Source organism: Lepus europaeus, chromosome 14, assembly GCF_033115175.1.
Source record: "Lepus europaeus isolate LE1 chromosome 14, mLepTim1.pri, whole genome shotgun sequence".
Taxonomy (NCBI): Eukaryota; Metazoa; Chordata; class Mammalia; order Lagomorpha; family Leporidae; genus Lepus; species Lepus europaeus.
The window spans coordinates 21,300,038-21,324,304 of NC_084840.1; the positions used below are offsets into that span (position 1 = coordinate 21,300,038).

Here is a 24,267-nt window from a genome sequence, read left to right on the forward strand (position 1 = left end):
TGCTATGTAAGTGCAGCTGGTATTACGTGGTGGTGGTGGTGGGGGGGATGGTTTCGCCATTACTCATGGTCTTTGCATCGGTAGGTATCTCCCTTACCACAACCTGACCATTTTTTGTCACATTGGCTTTCTGTACCAGATTGGTTTGGGAAAAGCTCTTTTTCTAATGCTGTACTGGCACCTAATAACACTCAGTTGTGTTTTTCATTTTGTTTTCTGCTTTGACCTCACTGAATACAAGGTCCCCAAGAGCTCAGTTATATATAACATTTGAGAGTCCACAGGGGCCGACTCTTTCTCAACCTAAGGCAACTCACAGTTATCTTCAGCTTGGACAAAGCTCTGTTCCTCACCAGCCACTGGTCTGGTTGGACAGAACTTAGGAATGGAAATCATGGCCAGAGAATTGATTTTCCAAATGTTAGAGTGTCTAGAAAGTACAGATATCTGAACTCGTGCCATAAAGATTTCTAACAACTGGGCATCAGAAATTGTTTTTTGATGCTGTTCAGTCTGGACAAGAAAAGAGACAGAATAACCTTCTTGGAGCGAAGGAGGTACAAATGTGATCACTTGTCTCAATTCAGAGGCAGCCATCCTCTCTCCCTCCACTTGCCAGCCACTCTCCCTATAAACTGGAACCTTTCTTTCTTTTTTAAATTGATTTATTTATTTGAAAAGCAGAGTTACAAAGAGGCAGAGGCAGAGAGAGACAGGTCTTCCATCCACTGATTTCACTCCTCAAATGGCCGCAACGGCCGAAGCTGGGCCAATCCGAAGCCAGAAGCTAGGAGCTTCCTCCTGGTCTCCTACGTGGGTGCAAAGGCCCAATCACTTGGGCCATCTTCCACTATTTTTCCCAGGCTATAGTAGAGAGCTGGGTCAGAGTTGAGTAGCTGGGACTCGAACCAGCGCCCATATGAGATGCTGGCACTGCAGGTGGTGGCTTTACCCACTATGCCTCAGCACTGGCCTTGGAACATTTCTTAAGTTCATTTTTGGAACAGGAATTATTTCAGCATATTTATAACCTATCCCATTCTAATCAGCTATAATTTGTTAATCTTATCTCTATTAATTTAAAGTTAACAACATTGTACTTCACTCCTGATTAGTCATCAGATATTAATCAAGCTCCTAACCAGTGCTGGGCACCCTGCATTGACAAGTAGGAAAACCAAAACAGGAGTGACACACTACTCCTGCCTGTGAGTGATTTTCTGATGCAGTTGCGAGAAAGTAGCAAGTGGTATGCTAAATGAAAAGAGATAAGCTGTGGTAATTCAGAATAGATAGTAATGATTAATGGCCAAGTAGTTGGCAAAAATAAGTTCACAGTGAGTTCAGAGAAGGAATTATTTCTGCCTAAAGAACCAGAGGAAAAAGCTCTGAGCTCTTCATTCATCCATGCATTTCATTCATTCAACAAATACGCATGGATTGCTTATTAGGAGCCAATAAGGTGTCTCTGCCTTCATGAAGTTTGCCTTCCATTGAAGGACAGATAAACAGATTACCAGTTGACCAGTCAATAAATAAACAAATTTATATAAAATACAAGTATTCTGGATGTTGGTGAGTGTCCTGAAGAAAAGAGAAGCAAGGTGAGAAAGTGGAGAATGGAGAGCGGACACTGTTCTAGACACGTTCAGGGGAAAGTCCTGGGTTTGTCAAGGCGACATTTGAGCAGGGTCATGGCGAATGAGCCATGTGGCTGTGTATGGAACAGTGTCTTGGGAAGATACTTTGGCATCAAGTGCAGAGACCCTTGACAAGAGCTAGGAACCGGAGGCCTGCATGGCTGGTGTACAGTGAGGGGAGAGTGACAGGGGATGAAGCCAAAGGCCAGAGGCCAGATTCTTACTGTCCCATCAGCTAAGGCAGGTGTTTGGATTTTATTCTGAGTGAGGTGGGAAGCCACTGGAGAATTTTGAACAAGGAGTCACCTTTTTAAAGGCTCCTGGGCTGCTGTATAGATACTATGAGGAAGCAGGAATAGTTGCTATAAGAAGACACGACGTTGCTTAGGCTAGGGTGTTAGCTTGGTATTAGCTGAGAAATAGATGCGTTCTGGTTACTGGGGCTTTAATATCCCTGTCTCTGCCCCTGTGCAGGCACAGTGCATAAGGAGACTAAAATTTAGCACATTTCTGCAGTGTGACCCTTGAAAAACAAGCATGCTTGGGTATTGTTGAAAATGCAAACTAGTACTACGCCTTTTTTTTTTTTAAGATTTATTTATTTATTTGAAAATCAAAGTTAGAGAGAGGTAGAGACAGAGAGAAAGAAGTCTTCCAATCACTGGTTCATTCCCCAGATGGCCATAATGGCCAGGGCTGAGCCAGGCAAAGCCAGGAGCCAGGAGCTTCCTCCAGGTCTCCCACATGGATAGCAGGGGCCCAGAGCACTTGAGCTATTATCTACTGCTTTTCCCAGGCCTTCAGCAGGAAGCTGGATCAGAAGTGGAGCAGCCGGGACACAAACCAGTGCCCATATGAGATGCCAGCATTGCAGGTGGCAGCTTTACCCGCTATGCCAGAGCCCCAGCCCCAGTGCCACCCTTTTAGAAGGGGATTTTGGCAGTATCTAACAAAACTACATATACACTTATCTTCAGAACCAGCAATCTTTCTAGGAATTTACCATGAAGATATACTTCCAACAAGTTTATTTTTTGTGGCATGATTTGTAACTGGAAAATACTGGAAACAACCCAGATGTCCATACGTAGAAGAGTGGTTGAAAAAGCTATGGTATATCTATTCAGTGGACTACTATGCCACTGTGACAGAAGAGTGGGGATGATCTCCATGGACTGAAATAGACAGTACCCCAAGGTATATGGTTAAGTGAAAAAACAAAATACCAGGAATATCTGTAGTGTGCTACAAAAGAAGAGGATATAAAGATAGACATTATTTCCCTCATTTCTTCAGAAAGAAATGTAGGAAGAACAAATCTAGAAACCAATGCAAGATTAGTTGTATACAGGGATGGTGAGAAAGAGATGAGAACAGTGGGGCTTGGGGAAGGAATGACTTTTTTTGAGCATACGTCTTTGTGTTGTTTTGACCTTTTGAACTATATTAGTGTTTTCTAAACTGAAATGGAAAATAAACAAATAACTAAAGCCAAGATGTGGGTTAAGCCCAAAATAGAATGGACAAGTAACAAATAAACCTAACTGTATCACAAAAGAACACAGCCACATTGTAGGACAGGGGTGGGGAACCTTTTATCTGCCAGGGGCCATTTGGGCATTTATAACATCATTCACAGGCCATACAAGATGATCAGCTTAAAAATTAGCCTGCTGTGGATTTATTGAATTTTGAATCCCGCCTGCTATTGCCTTGGCAGGGCCAGACCAAGAGATTTCGCAGGCCCTATATAGCCCACTGACCAATATTCTGTACCCCTGCCATAGGCGAATGAGAAACAAAACAACCAACCTAAGAACCCTTGGAAAGATAGTGTTTTAACTATATACTAGAAATCTAAAGGTGAAAAACATTGTAAAAAATATTCTATAGATTATGTCATAGTAATTTTAAATTCGTATTTATTTGAGAGACACAGAGTGGCTTCCATCTGTTTGCTGGTTCACTCCTGTAAATGTCTGCAATGGCCTGATGGCCAAAGCTGGGAGCTGGGAACTCAATTCAGGCCGCCTATGTGTGTAGCAGGGACCCAATTACTTGCGTTATTAATGCTGCCTCCCAGGGTCTGCATTAGTAGGAAGCTGGGGTCAGGAGCTGGATCTTGGAACTGAACTCTGATATTGCTACGTGAGATGAGGCATCATAACCTGGGCTCTAGCTGCTAGACTAAATGCCCACCCTGGCAGTGAATATCTTTTTTATCATAGCAGTATGGGTTAGCAATTCTGAAATTATTTTATATGGTATTCTAGAATTGAGCAAAAAAGTACATTATTGATTGGAAAAAAAAAAAACAAAACAAAACAGGATAAAGTAGCTGCTCAAAAGACATTTGTTCAGTCAAATTCTATTTTTTTTTTCCTGAATAGAGGCTCATAGTATTCATGAAATCCCAAAAAAACTATGATTAAAATTTTTGTTTATACGTTTAGTGGGGATAGGGCTCATAACTTTGATCACTCTTAGAAGGGTCAGTGGCTACCGTGTGCTGGGAGTTCTCACATCCTCACTGTCCTCATATCTCCCAGGAGGTAGATATTATCATCCCAGTTAGAGAGACGGAAGAGCCGCGGTTCCTCTGTAAATGGTGGTCAGGATGATCCAGGAAGACCACAGGAGGAGAAGGGATGTGAGGAACTCCTGGAATTGAATCGTGGTTGGGGAAGAAACACGCTCTGTTTTCTCCAGGAAGGGAGTAAAGCCATGTGTGCGTGATGGGCTGGTCGTAGCAATTTCAGAAATGTCAAGGGGAGCTCTTAGTAACAGCTGGATCTAGCACAAAACGGAAAGTCTTGTGCCACTTCCAAATATATTATCCAAGTCTGGTGGCTTGCATATATTTGTTTTATATGTACATATATGTGTGTGTGTGTGTGTGTATAAATCAAAATGGATGCCACTGGAAACCATTATACTTAGTGAAGTAAGCCAGTCTCAGGAAGACAAATACCGTATGTTTTCCCCAACTGTGGTAACTAATAGAGTACCTAAAAGGTATCTCTATGAATGAAATTGACATTTTGAGACTTGATGATTATTTACAGCCCTTGTCCTGACTGTTGAAGAACAGTGTTTTTGTTTTTGTTTTTGTTTTTTTCCTTCATACAGCTTTACTCAACTGAAGGGTTAACCTTATGAGTATAAATAAACTGAAAATAGATCTTTGTAGAAAATTAAAAATGAGAATAGGAGAGGGAGGAGGAAGAAGGGTGGGAGTGTAGGCGGGAGGAAGGGTAGGATGGGAAGTATCACTATGTTCCTAAATCTGTATATAGAAAATACATGGAATTTGTATACTTTAAATAAAATTTTTAAAAATGTTAGTGTACATTAAAAAAGAGTTTAAAAGATCATGGATGTTTGTCAGTTTGATTATACAAGGATTTGCCTGCATTATAATAGAAAGCAACTGATTTTCCCTTTTACTTTCTGGAAACTAGCCCATTATTAATGCTCTTAGTTTGTGAATCATCAGAGTAGATGCTATAAAGATTCTGTCCGTCGAGCAAGAACACCCAGGGTTTGTCCCATAGCCTAGGTTTTTGAGGTGAAACAAGCCAGCAGGGAGCTCCCCAGCCTGCTGCCTGATGGCCAGTGAACTCTCCAGTCTCTTGTTCTCCATGGGCCAAGTCTGCTTCTCCATGGAGGTCAAATGAGATGCACCTCCTCAGGAGACGTTGTGCAGCGACCACCAGCTAGAACACACTGAATAGCCTGGTCTCGGAGGTGACGTTTCCCTGTCTGCATTTCTCACAAGTCACTGCGATGTGGCTATTTCCACAGGGCACTTGCTGTTTGCATTCTGTGTTTGAACAGCGTTATCTGGCCCTCACTGAACAACACTAGCTGGCTCTTACATCCCGTCGGTAACTAATATGGTCCTATTACACTGGACCTAATGGGATTTTTTTTTTTTTTTTTTTTTATGACAGGCAGAGTAGATAGTGAGAGAGAGAGAGAGACAGAGAGAAAGGTCTTCCTTTTTGCCGCTGGTTCACCCTCCAATGGCCGCTGCGGTCGGCGCATCGCGCTGATCCGAAGCCAGGAGCCAGGTGCTTCTCCTGGTCTCCCATGCGGGCGCAGGGCCCAAGCACTTGGGCCATCCTCCACTGCTTTCCCGGGCCATAGCAGAGAGCTGGTCTGGAAGAGGAACAACCGGGACAGAATCCAGCGCCCCAACCGGGACTAGAACCCAGTGTGCCGGCGCCGCAAGGTGGAGGATTAGCCTGTTAAGCCATGGCGCTGGCCCCTAATGGGATTTTAACATTGCCCGCCATCCTGTGAGGAATATTTTGGAGATTCCCTTAGAAGAGCAGGCAAAATGAATGCTAATCACGCCAGGTAGTCATATTCCTTCTGCTGTTTCAAGCAGATCCAGGATTGCAGTCCTGGCCTGCGTCTGGTAAAGAACCTCCAGCTGCCCCCACACTGGGAGGTCAACCCTGTGGGCAAAGTGGAGCTTACTACAATAGATTGGAGATTTCTCTGACCTGGCAAGATTTTGGAACGATTTTTACCGTAATGGAGGGATTTTGACAAAAAGCCCAAGACTGAGATTTGGCTCCTGGGAAAGACTGGGCTCCTGCATGTGTCCTGATGCAATCGGAGATGCTAGTTCCCTCCAGCCCCTGGGTCTGGCGCTATGGTGGGGCTTTCTGGATCTCTCACTGACTACAGGGGCATGCATGGTGCTTGTTCCCCATGTCTGTATTCAGACTGACCAGTGTGGCTCCTGCCTTCTCTGCACTGCATCTCCTAGGCCTCGCAAGCATGGCGTTGAGGACTGGGTACACAGCGACAGCCACAGGCCTAGGTTTGAGTCCTAGCCCCGGTTCCTGTTTCCTGGTCATCACTTATTCTCTCATCCAGGAGATGGGATTGCTGCTCACCTCTGCTTGTTATTGGGTGGTCAGTTCTTATGAGAACCAAGTGATTCGTTTATGTAAAACCATCTATTGGCTACCCTCGCTATATAAGCATTATTTTTCCATGATTGTTTCTATTCCAAGAAAACAAGGTTTTTATGCACATTATTCATGACGTCTGTCTTTAGAATAAAGCTGCAGTAAGGGCCCATCGCCTAGCGCAGTGTGGCAGTGTTATCTGTGAAACGATCACTAATGTTTCTGTGTTCTTTTTTCATGGTTACCAAAAGCATTGACGCCTAGAACTCAACTGTTAGAACAGCTAAACCGATCATTATCATCTCAGACCTTAAGAAACTCCGCTGTGGCTGGCGCCGTGGCTTAACAGGCTAATCCTCCACCTTGCAGTGCCGGCACACCGGGTTCTAGTCCCGGTCGGGGCGCCAGATTCTGTCCCAGTTGCCCCTCTTCCAGGCCAGCTCTCTGCTATGGCCCGGGAAGGCAGTGGAGGATGGCCCAAGTGCTTGGGCCCTGCACCCGCATGGGAGACCAGGAGAAGCACCTGGCTCCTGGCTTCGGATCAGCGAGATGCGCCAGTCGCAGCGGCCATTGGAGGGTGAACCAAAGGCAAAAAGGAAGACCTTTCTCTCTGTCTCTCTCTCTCACTGTCCACTCTGCCTGTCAAAAAAAAAGAAAAAAGAAACTCCGCTGACAGGACCTGATGTCATGCCTGCCATTGCCCATTTCTTGTCTTGACCCCGGGTGATATGAAAACACCTATGGGTGCTTCGTACTTCCCCCACTTTATCGGAGGGAACCGAGAGGCACCGGCAAGGGGAGGAAACCTGCCTCGTCATAGGCCTCGGGTCAGAAGCGGAGCCGGCTGTCTCGACTCAGTGCTTTCTTGAGGTTAATGCCTCAAGATGCGCCAGTGACTTTTCCACATCCTTGCACATGCTTTCTGCGTTAGCCTGAAGAGGAGGCTGTGCGTAAATGCGCACTGGCTGTGGGGGAGGGAGACGTGCAGCTAAACTTGGCGCTGTGCTGGTGGATTTGCTGCTGCTTCTCCTTGATCTCTTTTCCCTGTGTGTGTCTAGGATTACAGCATGAAGGAATTTTCCGGGTGTCGGGATCCCAGGTGGAAGTGAATGACATCAAAAATGCTTTTGAGAGAGGTGAGGAAACAGCCTTGAAGACGAGACCAAGTGCTTACCAGCCCCGAGTGTCATCCTACCCTTTCTGCCCTGAGAGGTCCCCAGAGCTTGGCAAGCCAGCTGGGCGACTGCTGTCTCGTGCCCCTCCCCCTTGGATATGCAGAGCTACCCAGGCACATCCCAGCCCCCTCCCCTTCCCTCTCGGCCCCACCCACTCTGCCTCGCTCCTTTCGAGTGACCGGCCAAAACCCAAGAAGTTAACTATGATATCTGGGTGGTTTACAGCTTCACCCGGAACTCTGGGTGGCAGTTAATATCAAGGCTAATGCGCCTCTTCATTGTAGCCCATTTATTATCCTGTGGGCTATTAAGGTAATGGGCAAGCTTTGGCAATTTCCGTCACTGTAATGGATATATATAGTTTCAATTTGAGGTTGGGCCTATCATTAAATCTAATTACATCTGATATGAAATTTTCCACGGGGAGCTTCAGCATGATTGTTCTCCTGTAAGTAGGTGTCTTTTGTGGCGGCCCAGGAAGAGCAAGAGCTAGTCAGAGGAGCTGGCCTCCTTGGCCTCATTTTTCTCCCCCAGGGACTCAGTCTCAGCCTGGTTTCATGGTTCTTGTGAGAGAGGCAGCGCTATGTCTCCACCCTAGCCCATGGGAATGATGCCCCGAGCAGTCTACTTTATGTATTGCCTGGTGTAGTCTACTCATGGCCACCATGTTGGGCAGAAGGCCAATGGACTGGAATGACGTCAAAAATAACTCACCCCGTTCCTGCCACTACTGCTCATCTTGTGCTTTTGCCTCTAACTCTCCTTCCCTTTTTTGGGGGGGTTGCTTATCCTCAGGAGAGGACCCCCTGGCTGGCGACCAGAATGACCACGACATGGACTCCATCGCAGGTGTCCTGAAGCTTTACTTCCGGGGGCTGGAGCACCCTCTCTTCCCTAAGGACATCTTCCACGACCTGATGGCCTGCGTCAGTAAGTACCACCCTGACCTCACGGTATTCTGGGCCAGAGTGCCTGCTAGCAAGAGATCAAAACTCCCATGGGTCTCTGTTTTCTCACAAGCCTTCCCCAGCGAAGTTTCTTCTCTTCGTCCTCACTGCTTCAGCTCCTGGTGGGGAAGAAGGAAGAATGACTTTTCAGTGTATCCCCAAGTAATGAAACCTGCTTTTTCCTTCCTTTTTAAAAAATGACTAATTAATTAGAAAGACAGAGAAATAAGGCCGGCGCCGTGGCTCAGTAGGCTAATCCTCCGCCTTGTGGCGCCGGCACACCAGGTTCTAGTCCCAGTCCGGGCACCGATCCTGTCCCGGTTGCCCCTCTTCCAGGCCAGCTCTCTGCTGTGGCCAGGGAGTGCAGTGGAGGATGGCCCAAGTGCTTGGGCCCTGTACCCCATGGGAGACCAGGATAAGCAACTGGCTCCTGCCATCGGAACAGCGCGGTGCGCCAGCCGCAGCGCGCCTACCGCGGCGGCCATTGGAGGATGAACCAACGGCAAAAAGGAAGACCTTTCTCTCTGTCTCTCTCTACTGTCCACTCTGCCTGTCAAAAAAAAAAAAAAGAAAGACAGAGAAATAGAGACAAACACGCAGACACAGAGGGATCCTCCATCTGCTGGTTCACTCCTCAAATGCCCACAGTAGCCAGGGCTGGATCAGGCCAAAACTAGGAGCCCCAAATTCAGTCCAAGTTTCCCACATGGATGGCAGAGACCCAGTCATGTGAGTTGTCACCTGCTACCTCCCAGAGTATACACTCCTAGAGAGCTAGAATCAGAAGTGGAAGCACCAGGACTTAAACCAGGAGCTCCAATCTGAGATGCAAGCCTGCCCCAAATGCCCATCCTGACATCTTCCTTCTGATTCTCCTCAGTGTAAAATCCTTTACTTCTCTGGGCTTTCTCTTCCTTTTGTAAAATACCTTTACATTCACCTTTAAAACCTAGTCCTGGCTGGCATTGTGGTATAGCTAGTAAAGCTGCCACCTGTGATGCTGGCATTCCACAGTGGTCGCTGGCACATGTTCCAGCTGCTCTACTTCCTGTCCAGCTTCCTGGTAATACACCTGGGAAAGCAGGGGAAGATAGCCCAAGTGCTTGTCCCCCTGCCACTCATGTTGGAGTCTCAGACAAAGCTCCTGGCTCCTGATTTCAGCTTGGACCAGCCCTGGCCATTGTGGCTATCTGGGAAATGAATCAACAGAAGCTCTCTCTGTCCCTCTCTCTGTGTAACTCTGATTTTCAAATAAATAAATAAGGGGCCGGCGTTGTGGCGTAGTGGGTAAAGCTGCCACCTGTAGTACCGGCATCCCATATGGGCACCAGTTTGAGTCCCGACTGCTCTACTTCCGATCCAGCTCTCTGCTATGGGAAAACTATAGAAGATGGCCCAGATACTTCGGTTCCTACACCCAAGTGGGAGACCCGGAAGAAGCTCCTGGCTCCTGGCTTCAGATCAGTGCAGCTCTGGTCATTGTGGCCAATTGAGGAGTGAACCAGAGGATGGAAGACCTCTCTCTCTCTCTCTCTGCCTCTCCTTCTCTCTCTGTGTGTAACTCTGTCTTTCAGATAAATAAATAAGTCTACTTAAAAAATAATAAATAAATATATCATTTTCAATATTATATGTTACAAGAGGAAAAAGAATAAGTGTTGCAAATATTTCTTTTTTTAAATAAAATTATTATATTTAGCTCCTTTTTTATTTTAAAGATTTATTTATTTATTTGAAAGGCAGAGTTACAGAGAGGCAGAGGTAGAGACAGAGAGAGAGGTCCTCTATCCACTGGTTCACTCCCCAAGTGGCCACAATGGCTAAAACTGGGCCAATCTTCAGATTGGAGCTTCTTCCAGGTCTCCCACATGGTCGCAGAGGCCCAAGGACTTGGGCCATCTTCCACTGCTTTCTCAGGCCATAGCAGAGAGCTGGATCAGAATTGGAGCAGCAAGGACTTGAACTGGTGCCCATATGGGATACTGACACTGCAGGCAGCAGCTTTACCTGCTATGCTACAGCACTGGCCCCACAAATATTTATTGCTTTAAACATGGCATGGGGATAAGTTTTTAGCCTAGCAGTTAAACCACCTGCATTTCATATTGGAGTGTCTGGGTTTAATATTCACCTCTGGCTCTTGATTCCAGCTTCCTGCTAATATGGACTCTAAGAGGCAACTGTGATGCCTGGTTGCTGCTACCCACGAGAGACCTGGGAGACCTGGGTTAAGGTCTGGGCTCCCAGCTTTAGCTGCAGCCCAGCCTCAGCCATCACAGACATTTGGGAAATGAACCAGCAGATAGGATCTCTCTCTCACTCTCCCTCTCTCTCCCTCCCTCCCTCATTCTCCCTCTCTCTCTTTCTCCCTCTCTCTCTCTTTGTTTCTCTGTCTCTCTGTTTCTCTCTCTGTCCCTCTGTCTCTTAAATAAATATGTATATTTTAAAATCAAAAGAACATGACATAGCATACAGTCTAGATGTATTAATATGTGTTCTTCTAGGAATAAAATCCTTCTATGCATTTAAAAGTAGTAATATGCTATTTTCCCAAAAAAGAGAAAGATACTAGACATTTAGTTTAGCTTGTGAAACTGGAACATCCTCTCATTTGTTTTCCCTGGAAAACGATCTGTGTAAAGTTGAGTTAATATCAAATCATCCCGGAAGCAGACCCCATCTGACCGATGGCCCAAAGGCTGAAGGGAGCAGTGCCTTTGAAATGGAGAAAGGATCCTTCCCTCTGGTTGCGCAGGGTCAGCACGTCCCTGAGCACTCTCCATGTGCCCCGAGCACATGGTCCTCTCTGTTACTCTGAGCGAGAAATCCCTGGAGCATTCAGGAAGCTGGCTCTCTTGTTTTTGGTCCACTCCTGAGTGTAGGAATCTAGCAGAAATGAGTTATATGAACAGTAGGAGGGGACTTCAAAAAGCTCATGGAAAATGGAATTAAAAGGTATTTATTTTGATACAAGAAAAAATTGAAATTTGAAAGGCAGAGTTACAGAGAGGCAGAGGCAGAGGCAGAGAGAGAAAAAGAGGTCTCCATCCACTGGTTCACTCCCCAAATGGCCGCAATGGCCAGACCTGAGCTGATCTGAAGCCAGGAGCCAGGAGCCTCTTCCAGGTCTCCCCGGTAGGTGCAAGCAGCACAGTACCTGGACCATCTTCTACTGCCTTCCCAGTCATACTAGCAGGGAGCTGGATCAGAAGTGGAGCAGCAGGGACTCGAACCAGTGCCATATTGGATGCCAGTGCTGCAGATGGCAGCTTAACCCGCTATGCCACAGCACTGACCCCTTACACACAACTCTTGGGTCATGTCTTCGTGTCTTTCCAGGACTGGGCACAGTGATTATTTTAAGCTGTGCTGGGGTTGCCAAGACAGTTTAAAATCCCTTGACTGCCCAGTAAGAAACATACTCTTACTCCTAATTCAGTGCTTTGCATTTCTTTTCCGTGTAAGAGCACCCATAGAACATGACACTGCGGAAGTGGGAGGCTGCCCATGATGGAGCCCACAGGCCTCGGGCCTTACCTGTAACTAACCTTTCCACCCAGCACAAGAGTCAGGAAGCTTTGGTCTTCCTGGATGCCTCTGTACCCGGTATACCTTCTCCTACCTCTGGCCATAATCTACTCATCTATGTTGCAGATAAGAGAAGAGGAAAATAAGGCAGACTTGTTCAGAGAATGAGGTGACACATGGGTGGAGTGGGGAGACCTGCACAGTCTCTCTCTCCAGATGCTGGCCCTCCGAGGCTGGGTGTTGAGCAGTCCAGACAGGTTTATGGACAGCTCCTTTTCTGTCATTGTTGACTAAGAGGGTCGTAGATACGGCGAGGGACATGGCCAACCTCTTCTGAGCCCCAGGACTCTGACGTCAGTCAGTATCTGGAACTCAGCATGTGCTCCTCATGGCAGCCCACCCCAGGGAGCAACAGGGCTGAAACTTCTATCACTGCGCACCAGTGCTGTGTGTTGGCTCAATCTAGTGTTCTCCATGTTTGGCCTGCTGATAGTCAGGGGCTTCTGGCCATTACTCCCTGAGCTCTCGCTACAGTGAGGGTAACACATAACTTTGTTCTTTCAGCTATGGACAACCTACAGGAGAGAGCTCTGCACATCCGGAAAGTCCTCCTGGTCCTGCCCCAGACCACTCTGATTATCATGAGATACCTCTTTGCCTTCCTCAATCAGTGAGTAACCTTCCCAGTGAACAACTGCATCAGGCTGTGGCTTGGGCTACTTATTGGGCTACTTACTTATTCCAAATGGGCCTAAGCCTGTCCTGCCAGCTGTGCATATACTTGCTGAGCACCTATTATGTGCTGGCCACAGGACCAGGCTGGGAGAGTATATCGTTCTAAATATCATTTGGCTCATGTTCCTGGAGACAGGAAGCACAGATGTAGCAACAGAATGAGTGCTTAGAAGAGAAAGAAAAGAGTAAAGAAAGGGGTAGAATGCAAAAATCAGATGGTGAAAGGAGGGAGAGCGCTTCCAAGGTTGGTCAGCAAAGGCTGTGTGAGAAGCAGCAGCCTAAGGCAGTGCAGAAGGGAGTCCTGGGGAGACTCAGCACCCAGGAGTCATGGGAAGAACCGTTCTGGATTTGTGAAATGGTCGGAAGACTTTTAAGGAGAAAACTGCTAAGATCTGAACAATGTGTATCTTTCCAAACCTGCCAACTGCTTTGTGGAACGTTTATCATGGAGGGTGGTGAAGAGAAGCAGGGGACTCTTCTGAGTGTGACCAGGGATGCTGGGGGTCTGGGGGTGGTGAGGGCGTGTCAGGCTGGGAAGTATTTTGAACAAAACATTGACAGGATGTAGAGTGTGAAGAAAGAGAGAAATCCTAACTTTCTGCCATGAGCAACAGGAGCATTTGAAGCCGTTTATGGAGTTAGGGAAGACAAGGTGTGCGGGAAGGAATCAGGACAAGGTGCCTGTGTGGACCCGGTCATTTGAAGCCCCTGTCGGACATCCAAGTGGAGATGGCAGGCATTTAGCCCCAGGAATCTGATGCCCAGGGAAGAAAGCTGGAGTGGAGATACCAGTTAGGAGTTGTGTGTGTGTTGGCATTGAACAGGTCGAATGAGCGTGACAGGAAAAAAGGCCTGAGGACTAGAGGGGCCCGGGCTTGGGTGGGGCACTTCTTACCCAGGCGTGTGTCCTTGCCCAGGACACAGCAAGCGCTGGGATTCCCGTGTGGCTGTAAAGGCAACTGAGCAAGGCCTTGTGCTACTGCCGCTCTCAGTCACCTTTGTCTTCACTTCACAGTCACTGTAGCTTCTCCTTTAGCCTACTCTATACCAAAGGTGATGCTGATAAGTGGTCAGTGCAAGAACCAGTCGTGACCACAGGTAACACGTGTTTCCTTCAGGTCTACTGTGTCTTGAAAGCATCAAAACGACACTAAAATATTGGGGAGGGGGGTCATTTCTTAGAAATCTAGACTTCTAGTTTCTTTTGAAAAATTACTAGGTCTCACCATTACTAGACCACCATTCTTTATCTCTCTCTCTCTCTCTTTTTTTTTTTTTTTTTTGAAGATTTATTTATTTATTTGAGTTACACAGAGAGAGGAGAGGCAGGGAGTGGTCTTCCATCCATTGGTTCACTCCCCAATTGGCCGCATCAGCCAGAGCTGTGCCAATCTGAAGCAAGGAAGCAGGAGCTTCTTCGGGGTTTCCCACATGGGTGCAGGGGCACAAGGACTTGGGCCATCTTCTACTGCTTTCCCAGGCCACAGCAGAGAGCTGGATCATAAGTGGAGCAGCCGGGTCTTGAACCAGCACCCACATGGGATGCCGGTGCTTCAGGCTAGGGCATTAACCCAGTGTGCCACAGTGCCGGCCCCAAAGATTTATTTATTTATTTGAATGAGTTACACAGGGAGAGAAGGAGAGGCAGAGAGAGAGAGAGAGAGAGGTCTTCCATCCACTGGTTCACTCCCCAGTTGACTGTAACGGCCGGAGCTAGGCTGATCCAAAGCCAGGAGCCAAGAGCTTCCTCCAGGTCTCCTACTTGGGTGCAGGGGCCCAAGCACTTGAGCTATCCTCTACTGCTTTCCCTAGGCTATATCAGAGACCTGGATTGGAAGTAGTGCAGCCCATATGGGATGCCGGCACTGCAGGCCGTGGCTCTACCCGCTACGCCACAGCGCCGGCCCCCTTTCTCTTTTTAAGACTGATTTTTATTTATTTGAAAGTCAGAGTTACACACACACACACACACACAGAAATCTTCCACCCAAGGGTTCACTCCCCAGATGGCCACAATGGGCAGGATTGAACCAGGCTGAAGCCAAGAGCCAGGAGCTTCGTCTGGGATCCCATGTGGATGCAGGGGCCCAAAGACTTGGGCCATCCTCCACTGCTTCCTCAGGCGCATTAGTAGGGAACTGGATTGGAAGTGGAGCAGCCAGAACACAATCCAGTGCCCATGTGCCATGCCAGTGTTGCATGCAGCGGCTTTACCTGCTGCACCACAACGCCGGCCCCCAGGCAGCCATTCTTATGTGACAGCAATTCCATATGGAGTAAGGGCTGCCCCAGGATGGGGCAGGCACTTTCCAATTCACCACAGTCCTTGGCCCTCCCCACTCCTCCTCATTCCTAAGGCTGAATTCAGTTATCCTTTATCATCACTCTTGCTTCATGGCTTTCATAGAGTGGAGATATGTTTCTCTGGATCCATGAATCTATCAAAAGGGGGAAACAAAAGGTAAATCAAAGAGCTAAGATATTTTATCACATATTTATTTATGAGAAAGAAGCCAGCGTTGTAGTACAGCAGATGAGGCCACCACCTGCTGCGTCAGCATCCCATATGGGCACCAATTAGAGTCTCAGCTGCTCCACTTCTGATCCAGCTTCTTGCAAATGCAAGGAAATGCAGAAAATGGCCCAAGTGCTTGGGTCCCTGCACCCACATGGGAGACTTGGAGGAAGCCCCTGGCTCCTGGCTTCAGTCTGGCCTAACCCTGGCCATTGCGAACAGTTTGGGAGTAAACCAACAGATGGAAAGTATCTCAGTCTCTCTCTCTCTCTCTCTCTCTCTCTGCCTTTGAAATGAATAAAAGAAATCTTTAAAAAAATAATAAGAAAAGAAAAGAGTCTTCCTATATGGTTGGTCTCTGCTTAAAAGAAATAATTTCAGGCTGGCATCACGGCTCACTTGGCTAATCCTCTGCCTGCGGCACCGGCACCCCAGATTCTAGTCCCAGTTGGGGCGCCAGTTCTGTCCCGATTGCTTCTCTTCCAGTCCAGCTCTCTGCTGTGGCCCAGGAAGGCAGTGGAGGATGGCCCAAGTGCTTGGGCCCTGCACCCCATGGGAGACCAGGGGAAGCACCTGGTTCCTGACTTTGGATTGGCACAGCGCGCTGGCCGTAGCAGCCATTTGGGGGATGAGCCAGCGGAAGGAAGACCTTTCTCTGTCTCTGTCTCTGTCTCTGTCTCTGTCTCTCTCTCTCTCTCTCTAACTCTGCCTGTCAAAAAAAAAAAAAAAGAAAAAAAGAAAAGAAAAAAAAAAAGAAATAATTTCAGAGGCTAATTCACAAGTCCCAGCTTGCTTACACATTTGTGGTCAGCTTGACCCCGTCGGCCTCTGGGCTAGCAGCTCCTGCCTCAGAGCTTGCTGGGGCGCCCGCTCCCATCATGTAGCCCTGCTGCTGGTTCTGCCGAGCTGTCAGGTCCTGGTTCCGCTGTGTCTGCTGCATTGGTTGGCCAGGCGCCGACTCAGCACCACAACTACCTTTAGGTTACAAACCCCTAATGACTCACAACAGGGTACTCACATGCAGCCTGGAAACAGCGAATGGCTGTCACATTAGTCATTGTCTCCCACCATGGACCAGCACCTGCCTGTGACTTGAACCTAGTCTGTCTTCCAGAAGCTTGACAGTGGTGGGCAGACAGCTGGGAGGTGAGGCCAGAGGGCGCCTGAGGTGACTGTAGGGGGTGGCTGCTAAAAAGAGGGGGTCTTGCAGGAAGGGAGAAACACTAAAGTAAATACCACGCAGAGCTGGCGATCGTGGCCACTGTTAAGGAAAGTGGGAATTGGATTTTACTGGGTTTTTCTCCTAGTAAGAAAAGATTGATTCGCTCATCAGAAAGTGTCAGATTGAAAATATATGGCATCAAAAAATCAGTGTTTCCCAAAATAATAACTAGAATGCAGGACACAGGCTGTAAAGACCATCTCCATGGGAAGTCAGCAGGGGTCGCAGCACCAGCAGGTAGCGCCTGAGGGGACTCTGCCTGCGCCCAGAGCTTCCTCTCCTTCCTGACTCTGGGTCCTAAGTGTGTGTGTACTTCCTTCCTGGCTATGGTTTGTTCTTGGGTTACTGACATCCTCATGTTCAAGGAACCAAAACCAAAAACTAAAATCTCCTCTCTCAGCGGGTTGGGAATGCAGGTGCAGCTGAGCAGGAGGCCTGTGGCCCAGAGTGTCATGAGGTCACAGTGAAAGTGTTGGAGCCGGGGCTGTGGTCTCATCTGAAGGCTTGACTTGGGGAATATCTGTCTCCAAGCTCACCAAACGCAATCTCTCCATATAGTGAGATTTTATATATATATATTTATATATATTATATAAAATATTAATATAATTTATATAAAATCTAAAATATTTATATTTTTATAAGTATGTATTTTGAAATGCAAAGAAAGAGACAGGGGTTTTTTACCTGCTGGTTCACTTGCCAAGCACCCTCAAGAGCTGCAGCTGGGCCGGGCTGGGCTGAAGCTAGGAACCTCGAACTCCCACGCGGGTGGCAGGGACCTAACTACTTGAGCCATCGCTGCTGCCTCCCAAGATGCACATGGACAGAAAGCTGGAGTTGGGTGGAAGCAGAGCCGGGGCTGGAATCCAGGCACTCCAGTATGGATGTGGGCAACATCTTAACACTGTACCCAATGCCTGCTCACATACAGTGGAACACTATTCAGCCATAAAAGGAACAAAGGTCTGACACATATTCCACAAGGCTGAACCTTGAAGACATTTGTTTAGTGATAGCCCAAACGCAAAGGGCTATATTAGATTATTCCATTTATATGAAATGTCCAGAACAGGCAAATACATAGAGAAAAAGTGAATTCATGGTAGCCATGGGGTAGGCAGGAAGGAGGAATACAAAGTTTCTTTACGGGGTGGCAAAAATGTTCTGGAATGAAGTGGACCTGGTAGCAACAGCTGGTTAAGCCACAGCTTGGAACGCCTACGTCCCATATTAGAGTGTCTGGATTCAAGTCCCACCTCTGCTTCCAATCCCACTTCTTGCTAATGTGCACCCTGGGAGGCAGCAGATGATGGCTTCCAGTACTTGGGTCCCTGATACTCATATAGGAGACTGGACGGAGTTCCTGGCTCCTGGCTTTGGCCTGACCCAGCCCTGGCTATTGTGGGCATTTAGGAGTAAACCGGAGAATGAAAAATCTCTCTCTCTTTTCCTCTCTCTCTCTCTCTGCCTTTCCCCCCTCCCCCTCTCCCTCCCTCTCTCTCTCTATATATATCTGTCTCACATTCTGCCTTTCAAGTAGATGAAAATAAATCAATATTTTTTAAAACCCAACTCATAATATCTTACTCAAAGTCTGGTGGTTGTTGCCAAGTCAAACCCCTTGGGGCCTGGGAAGTTGAAGGTTTTTCAGGGAAATGCCATGTGTTTAAAACAGCCGATCCAAAGCTTCATGCTGTGTCTGAGGCGTCCAGGTCTTGGTTCTGGGGTCTAGAGCCCTCAGCTCATTAGATGAAGCTTGTGGAGGAAGGAGGCAGGTGGATTCCCGTCCACTGGCGACTGCCAGATGTCGGCAGCCCTGCCTTCCACCCCCTGACACAACAGGCTCCTGGATCAAGGAGCAGGATAGTACCATTACAGGAAGTCTTTACTGACACCACCATGTGCCAGGCACTGTGCTGAACACTGCATATATTACCTCATTTACTCTTCATGGCAGCCCCATCAGGGAGGAGCATCCCTGCCCCCATTTTACAATGAAGAAATTAGGGAGCTAGAACTAAGTCAAGGAACGAGTAAGCAATGAAACCAGGACTCAAAACCAACTCTGTTTGACTTTGAGATATCTTGTTTTCTCCCTTAATTTAGTCAAAGAAATAAATAGACATTACCAAAAAGTTAAGAAACAAACAAACAAAAAAAGAAGTTCATGAGGAAAAGCAAATTTTCCACGCCAGTCTGGGTGATGACCTTCCTGTGTTCCTAATCATAATGCCAAGTTCTTTTCCAATGTGCGCATGGAGGTGAGTTCAGTCAGTTCAGAGAGTTCGCTCAGGTTGTGAACTGAAGCCACAGAAATATAGGAGAATTCTTAATGGGAATGGCAGGGATATAGGGCAACACCACCCCCAAAAATTTCCTAAGCAGGAAGCCATTGTCATTATTCTCCATTTTAGATATTTCTTCAAAAATAAAAATATAGTGACTGATATCTTAGACTAGGTACAGCCTTCTGGGGCTTTAAATATTATTAACACCAGAACACTCTACATAAAATTGTGTACATTTGTATGTGCACATATTTGGATTTTTCTGGGCAGAGAATCCTAGGATTTGCCAAGGTCTTGAAAGTGTCTGTGTCCCCCAGTTAGTTAAGCACCACTACCTCAACCTCTGACCTTGGATGGCTCCTTGTCGATGGAAGAGAAAGAAGGGTCTGGGTCAGAGTTTTGATGAGGATAAGGAAAGGGCCCTCACTTTGTGAGACCACAGTCTGGGGAGATGTGTCCTCCTTCAGCCCGCAGTCATTGTGGCCACTGTGAATCGAACAGTGCTGGCCGCAGTAGGTGCCTTGGCATTTCTCATCTCTCACAGGGGGTTGATGTGGGACACTCAGAGCTAATGTTTGTTTCCTTTTGACCACCGGGCTTCCTAGAAACGTCTGGTTTTCTTTCATGTTACCAAAACATTGTCACATCACACTAAAGAAGCAGGACCTCCCTCCTTGTGCCTCCGTGAGACCAGGAACTGGCTTCAGCTTTAGCTTTGTGGCACCTCATGCCCCCGTTGGCCTTCCAGAGGTTACCAAGGAAAATAACTTTCCTGTCTCTCTCCGGTTTAAGAAGTGACTTAGAAGCTTTCCCCAGTCTTTTTAAAATCTCTACTCCTTTTTAACTCAGGGTCCAAATGCTTTTCAAACAGCCCACCCACTAAGATCTACAAACCTGCCCTCTCACTGGCCTGGCCTGCATCTCATTCTGAGTCCCAGAGAACAGTGACTCTCAGGTCTTTCTTACCATGATAGTTGCCTACATCCATTGAACCCCTTCTCGTGTCCTGTGGTGATTGTTGAAGGGGAAGGGTGCATTTCAGAATCTCTAGGAAAGAAGGGAACCAACGGGTTAGGGGGACACTGGCTTTGTATTGTGAGTCTGGATGTGGGGTGCACTAGAAATAAGCTCTGCTCAGGCCTCTAGTTCAACATCAGAGAGCTTTGGTGTCCTCAGAGGATCTATCAGGACCAGATTCCTGCTGTTGGCTATAAGGGAGGCCTAGCTCCTCAGCAGAGCTCACAGCTCTGTGGACTGTGGGAAATTTGCCCAGAGCTGGCCCAACCCTCGATGCTGGGACAGGCAAGGCCCAATGGGGACTCCTCATGTGCAGTGGCTCATTGAAGGCCTTGAGTCCTTGGCCAAGGTTGGAGGTGTGGCTGGAACAGCTGCTGGCTACAAAGGGGGAGTTCCCAGAATAAATAAATACCCGATAATGAAGCCAGCCTGCATCCAGAGGAAGCCGGGCCCAAGCCGAATAGCATGCTGACCTTTTCCTGAGCAAATCCTGAATGTAATAATAGAGGATATTATGAACATGCAAAACAGTGACATCAGCTGTTCCAGAAGGAAATTCATTGGCTGGATGGATGCAAAGCTAATCAGTTGGCTTTTTTTTTTTTAATATAGAGACGAATGGAATATCCCTAATAATTTGATTATTTTGCTGTGCAAGAAGGTACACAATGCACTGTGTCTGTGTTTTGACCATACCATTCCCAGGGCAGCCTGAGGGCTCCTGTCAGCCTAGTGGGTTGGGGTCAGAGACAGCTCTGCAGAATGGCGTGTTCTCAAGGCAGGGTGGCTGTGGGGACAAGGTCTAGACAGGGTGAGAACAGAGTGGTAAGTAAGACTTGAACAGGAAGCTAGGAGCCGACCTGCAGGCAGGCGCTTGCACCTTGATTCTCTGGCTCCTGAGTGACTGCCTCGGAGGGATTTTCTCCTCCCCAGCTGATTTTCTCCAGGCCTCTGGTGCCCAGAAAGGCAGGTGGCAATTTGTGGACCTCTTGGCAGTGCCTCCTGTGACTGTGCCTTGGGGCATTCATGCGAGAGCTTTCCAGCTTGCCCTCTTTCCCTTCCCCTCCAGTTTATCACAGTTCAGTGAAGAGAACATGATGGACCCCTACAACCTCGCCATCTGCTTCGGGCCCTCGCTGATGTCAGTGCCGGAGGGCCATGACCAGGTGTCCTGCCAAGCCCACGTGAACGAGCTGATCAAAACCATCATCATCCAGCATGAGAACATCTTCCCAAACCCCAGGGAGCTGGAGGGCCCTGTCTACAGCAGAGGAGGAAGCATGGAGGATTACTGGTAGGGGGGCTCGGGGCTGGAGGAGGGGGACATCAGCACTGCACCCTGGCACAGGGCCAGATGGCCCAGCAAGCACCGAAGGGAGACACCCAGGTCCCCCAGCTCCCCACTTCCAGGCTCTGGAGGTTGCCAGGGTCTGGGGATGGCCTGGCAGTCCTCCCACCTCAACCACACCTCCAGATATGGACCTCTCCACGCACCTCCCTTTTCCCTGCATTCTGAGCTCAGAGGGGCCAGTCTGCAAGATGACAGCGTCAACAGCGACGGGAGGCCCCAGGGAGGGAGTCTATGAAGCTGTAGGTAGAACTGCTATTCACGAGCCAACAGCGTCTCTCAGGCTTCTACTCTGTGCTATGAGTTGTGAGAAAAACAGCCCCAGGTCCCAGGGAATTCCATTCTTATTGGGAAGTGCTTAGATGTGAGTCAGAAGTTCCTGACTGTGCATTTAGAAGGGGACACTTTAGAATGAGTTCAGCAATTTGTCAAGAGAAAGAGGGGTACACTGCATGTTCAGCAGCTTAGGCACCATCCCCCAGGAGCAGGCCTAAAAGTCTGTGGGGACAGGGTTTCCGTGACAGGCGTGGAGACAGAGATCTGGAAGGAATCCCTCAAGTACATCTTTGTTAGATTCCTCTATTGGGCAGATAAGGAGTCATTTCCCAAAATATGGAATCGTATATCCATTGGACAGGTTAAGTCACCCCAACCCAGAGAGACCAAGGACAGTGTTTCAGGCCGCCCCGGTGATGGGGGTTCAACCCCACTGTCTTATTTCTTAGTGCAGAACTCTGTCCATGGCCCTGAACTGCCTGCCGGGATTCCACACTGTGCCATTTGCCCACTAAACGCGAAGACAACTGCCTCTCTGTTTTAATCCCTAATGTCCCTCACCTCCCCTTCCCCCCCTTCCCCTAAATAATTTTTCAGCCTGAGCTGAAAGCACAAGCCAGCCCAAATCGGATTCCATCTGAATTCAACATCTGGAACCAATTTGGCCAGCCCCATTGCTATCGACTGAGGTAGGGGAGGCCAGAGGAGCTTGTTTACTTAATGAGAAGCTAGCTGGTCCCCACTTCCCCCTGACACCCGCAGAAGAGCCTCCTGCCCAAGGAGCAACAAAAGTAGCAGCATTTGTGCTTCTGAACATCATTATACCAGGGACACGCTGGGCTCACTCCTCTCTGCTGAGCTGCGAGCCCAGAAGCTGGGTCTGAGCTGTAGGAACCTAAGCTGGCCAGCTTGGAGAGAAAGCTTTTGTCACTGACAGATGGTTTGTGGAAACCAGGGAGGTTGGTCCTGGCTGGTGAGTTCCAGGGAGCTGTCCTGTCCACGTGACTGCGGAAGTTGGTTTCCCCCTTGCATGAGGGCTGAAAGGCTGTAGTGTTCCCATAGTGCTCCTGGTTCTTGCTCTGCCTCCCTTCTAAAGTCAGGCAGCATGGCCTGTCCTCACGTCTCAAAAATCAAACCGCTGCAGGCTCTGAACCGATGCTCAGACACAGCCCCCCGCCCCATTCCAGGGGAGCAGACAGAACCCTGCGGGGTGTGGCTCACAGGGCCTGGACAGGCCGGCACCTTTCTCCAGCTTCCTCCAAGGTGTTCTCCCCAGCCGCCTCCATGTGTTGTGTACCAGACACTTAGCAGCAGCCTGTGGAAAACCACAATCTTAGTCAAGGGAACATTACTGCTTCAGCCTGGGTGGGAGGGCCCCGGACCTCAGGCCACAAGCAGCTGAGCAGATGGCGTTTGCTTGGTGCAACCTTGGGTTGAGAGGGACTTTCCGGCCCCTGGATTGACACCCACGCAGAAGCTCCTGGCCTTTCCTCTCCTCTCTTTCGGAAGAGGGAGAAATGCTAGTGACGTGATCTACAGCGATGAAGGCGGTGAGCCCTGGAGCCCTGGGGAGTGGCCAGGGAGGCACAGCATGGGACTGCCAGGGGAAGAGAGGCAAACCCGTTTCACCACTCTCTTGCCAGCCCTAAATCAGAACCCTATTTTCTAGGGCTGCCTGTGGGTGGGCATCAGCTGTGACCTCAGGTATTGGTGGGCCTGGGGGCTGTTACTGGAGGATGGGTGTGGGGCAAATGAAGCATAGGACCTTAGGGCTAGAAAGGACCTTAAAGGCTTCATTTTGCCTTGACCATGGAGCGGTGGTTTTCAAAATGCCATCCCCTAGACCAATGTCTCTGTATCATGTGGGGCTGCTTGGAAATGTAGATTCTCCAGCTCCACCCAGATCCAGTGACTCAGAGACTCTAGGGGTGAGGCAATCTGTTTTTTAGCAAGTCCTCTGAGGTTCCCTGAAGTTTGAGAACTGTTGTAATGGATGGCTGCCGTAGATGAACTTGAAGCCCTAGGGGAAGTCTGCTTTGTCTTATACATGCTTGGGGCCCCCGAGGGTTTCCAGAACATCTCCAAACTCATCACAGGGTTTTTAAGCCCAGAAGACAGTAAGGAATTATGCCTACATTTTTGGACAAAGCGGCATTCCTGTGGATGTTCTCCCAGAAAGTTCTCTGGAGTTGGAAACTCCTTCGGAACTGACTTGGTCCACACAGGGTAAGGCCTGAACTGATCCCCATGTTTGAGGCACTTCCCAGGAGTGCAGGAACCACTGGATAAGGAAGGAGAGGCTGTAGGGCCCAAAGGAGGAGACTGTGCAGCCAGATTGTGGAGTTACTCCTGTAGAAATGCCTGGAAAGGCTCGCTTGTCACGGAAAGACATTTTATTTAGAACTAAATAGTTTTCTCTATACTTTTTCCAAAGTAAGAACTTCTATCTACTCTCCAATCCAGGAGCCAGGAGATCAGGAATACAGATAACTCTTCCTGGCAACCTCCCCAGCCATCTCCAGTCTCCACCCTGGATGATGTTAGACTTTACAAATTTTTTCAGGAACCTGGCCCGGCTTCCACCCCTGCCTTCTTGCAGCGTCCAGTCCACAGCAGTCTTCCCTCGCTCTCATTTTCCACCAACTCTG

The 24,267-nt window shown here is 48.3% G+C and overlaps 1 protein-coding gene across 7 annotated transcripts in view; it reads left to right on the forward strand.

Annotated features, from left to right (window-relative positions):
* SRGAP2 (SLIT-ROBO Rho GTPase activating protein 2) overlaps positions 1–24,267 on the forward strand; it is a 279,652-nt gene that overhangs the window by 241,081 nt on the left and 14,304 nt on the right. For all 7 annotated transcript variants that reach the window (XM_062210229.1, XM_062210230.1, XM_062210231.1 and 4 more), the window contains exons 15-18: positions 7,624–7,701; positions 8,536–8,670; positions 12,780–12,885; positions 21,065–21,289. In XM_062210229.1, coding sequence (XP_062066213.1) covers positions 7,624–7,701; positions 8,536–8,670; positions 12,780–12,885; positions 21,065–21,289 — 544 coding nt within the window. The remainder of the gene's footprint in view (positions 1–7,623; positions 7,702–8,535; positions 8,671–12,779; positions 12,886–21,064; positions 21,290–24,267) is intronic.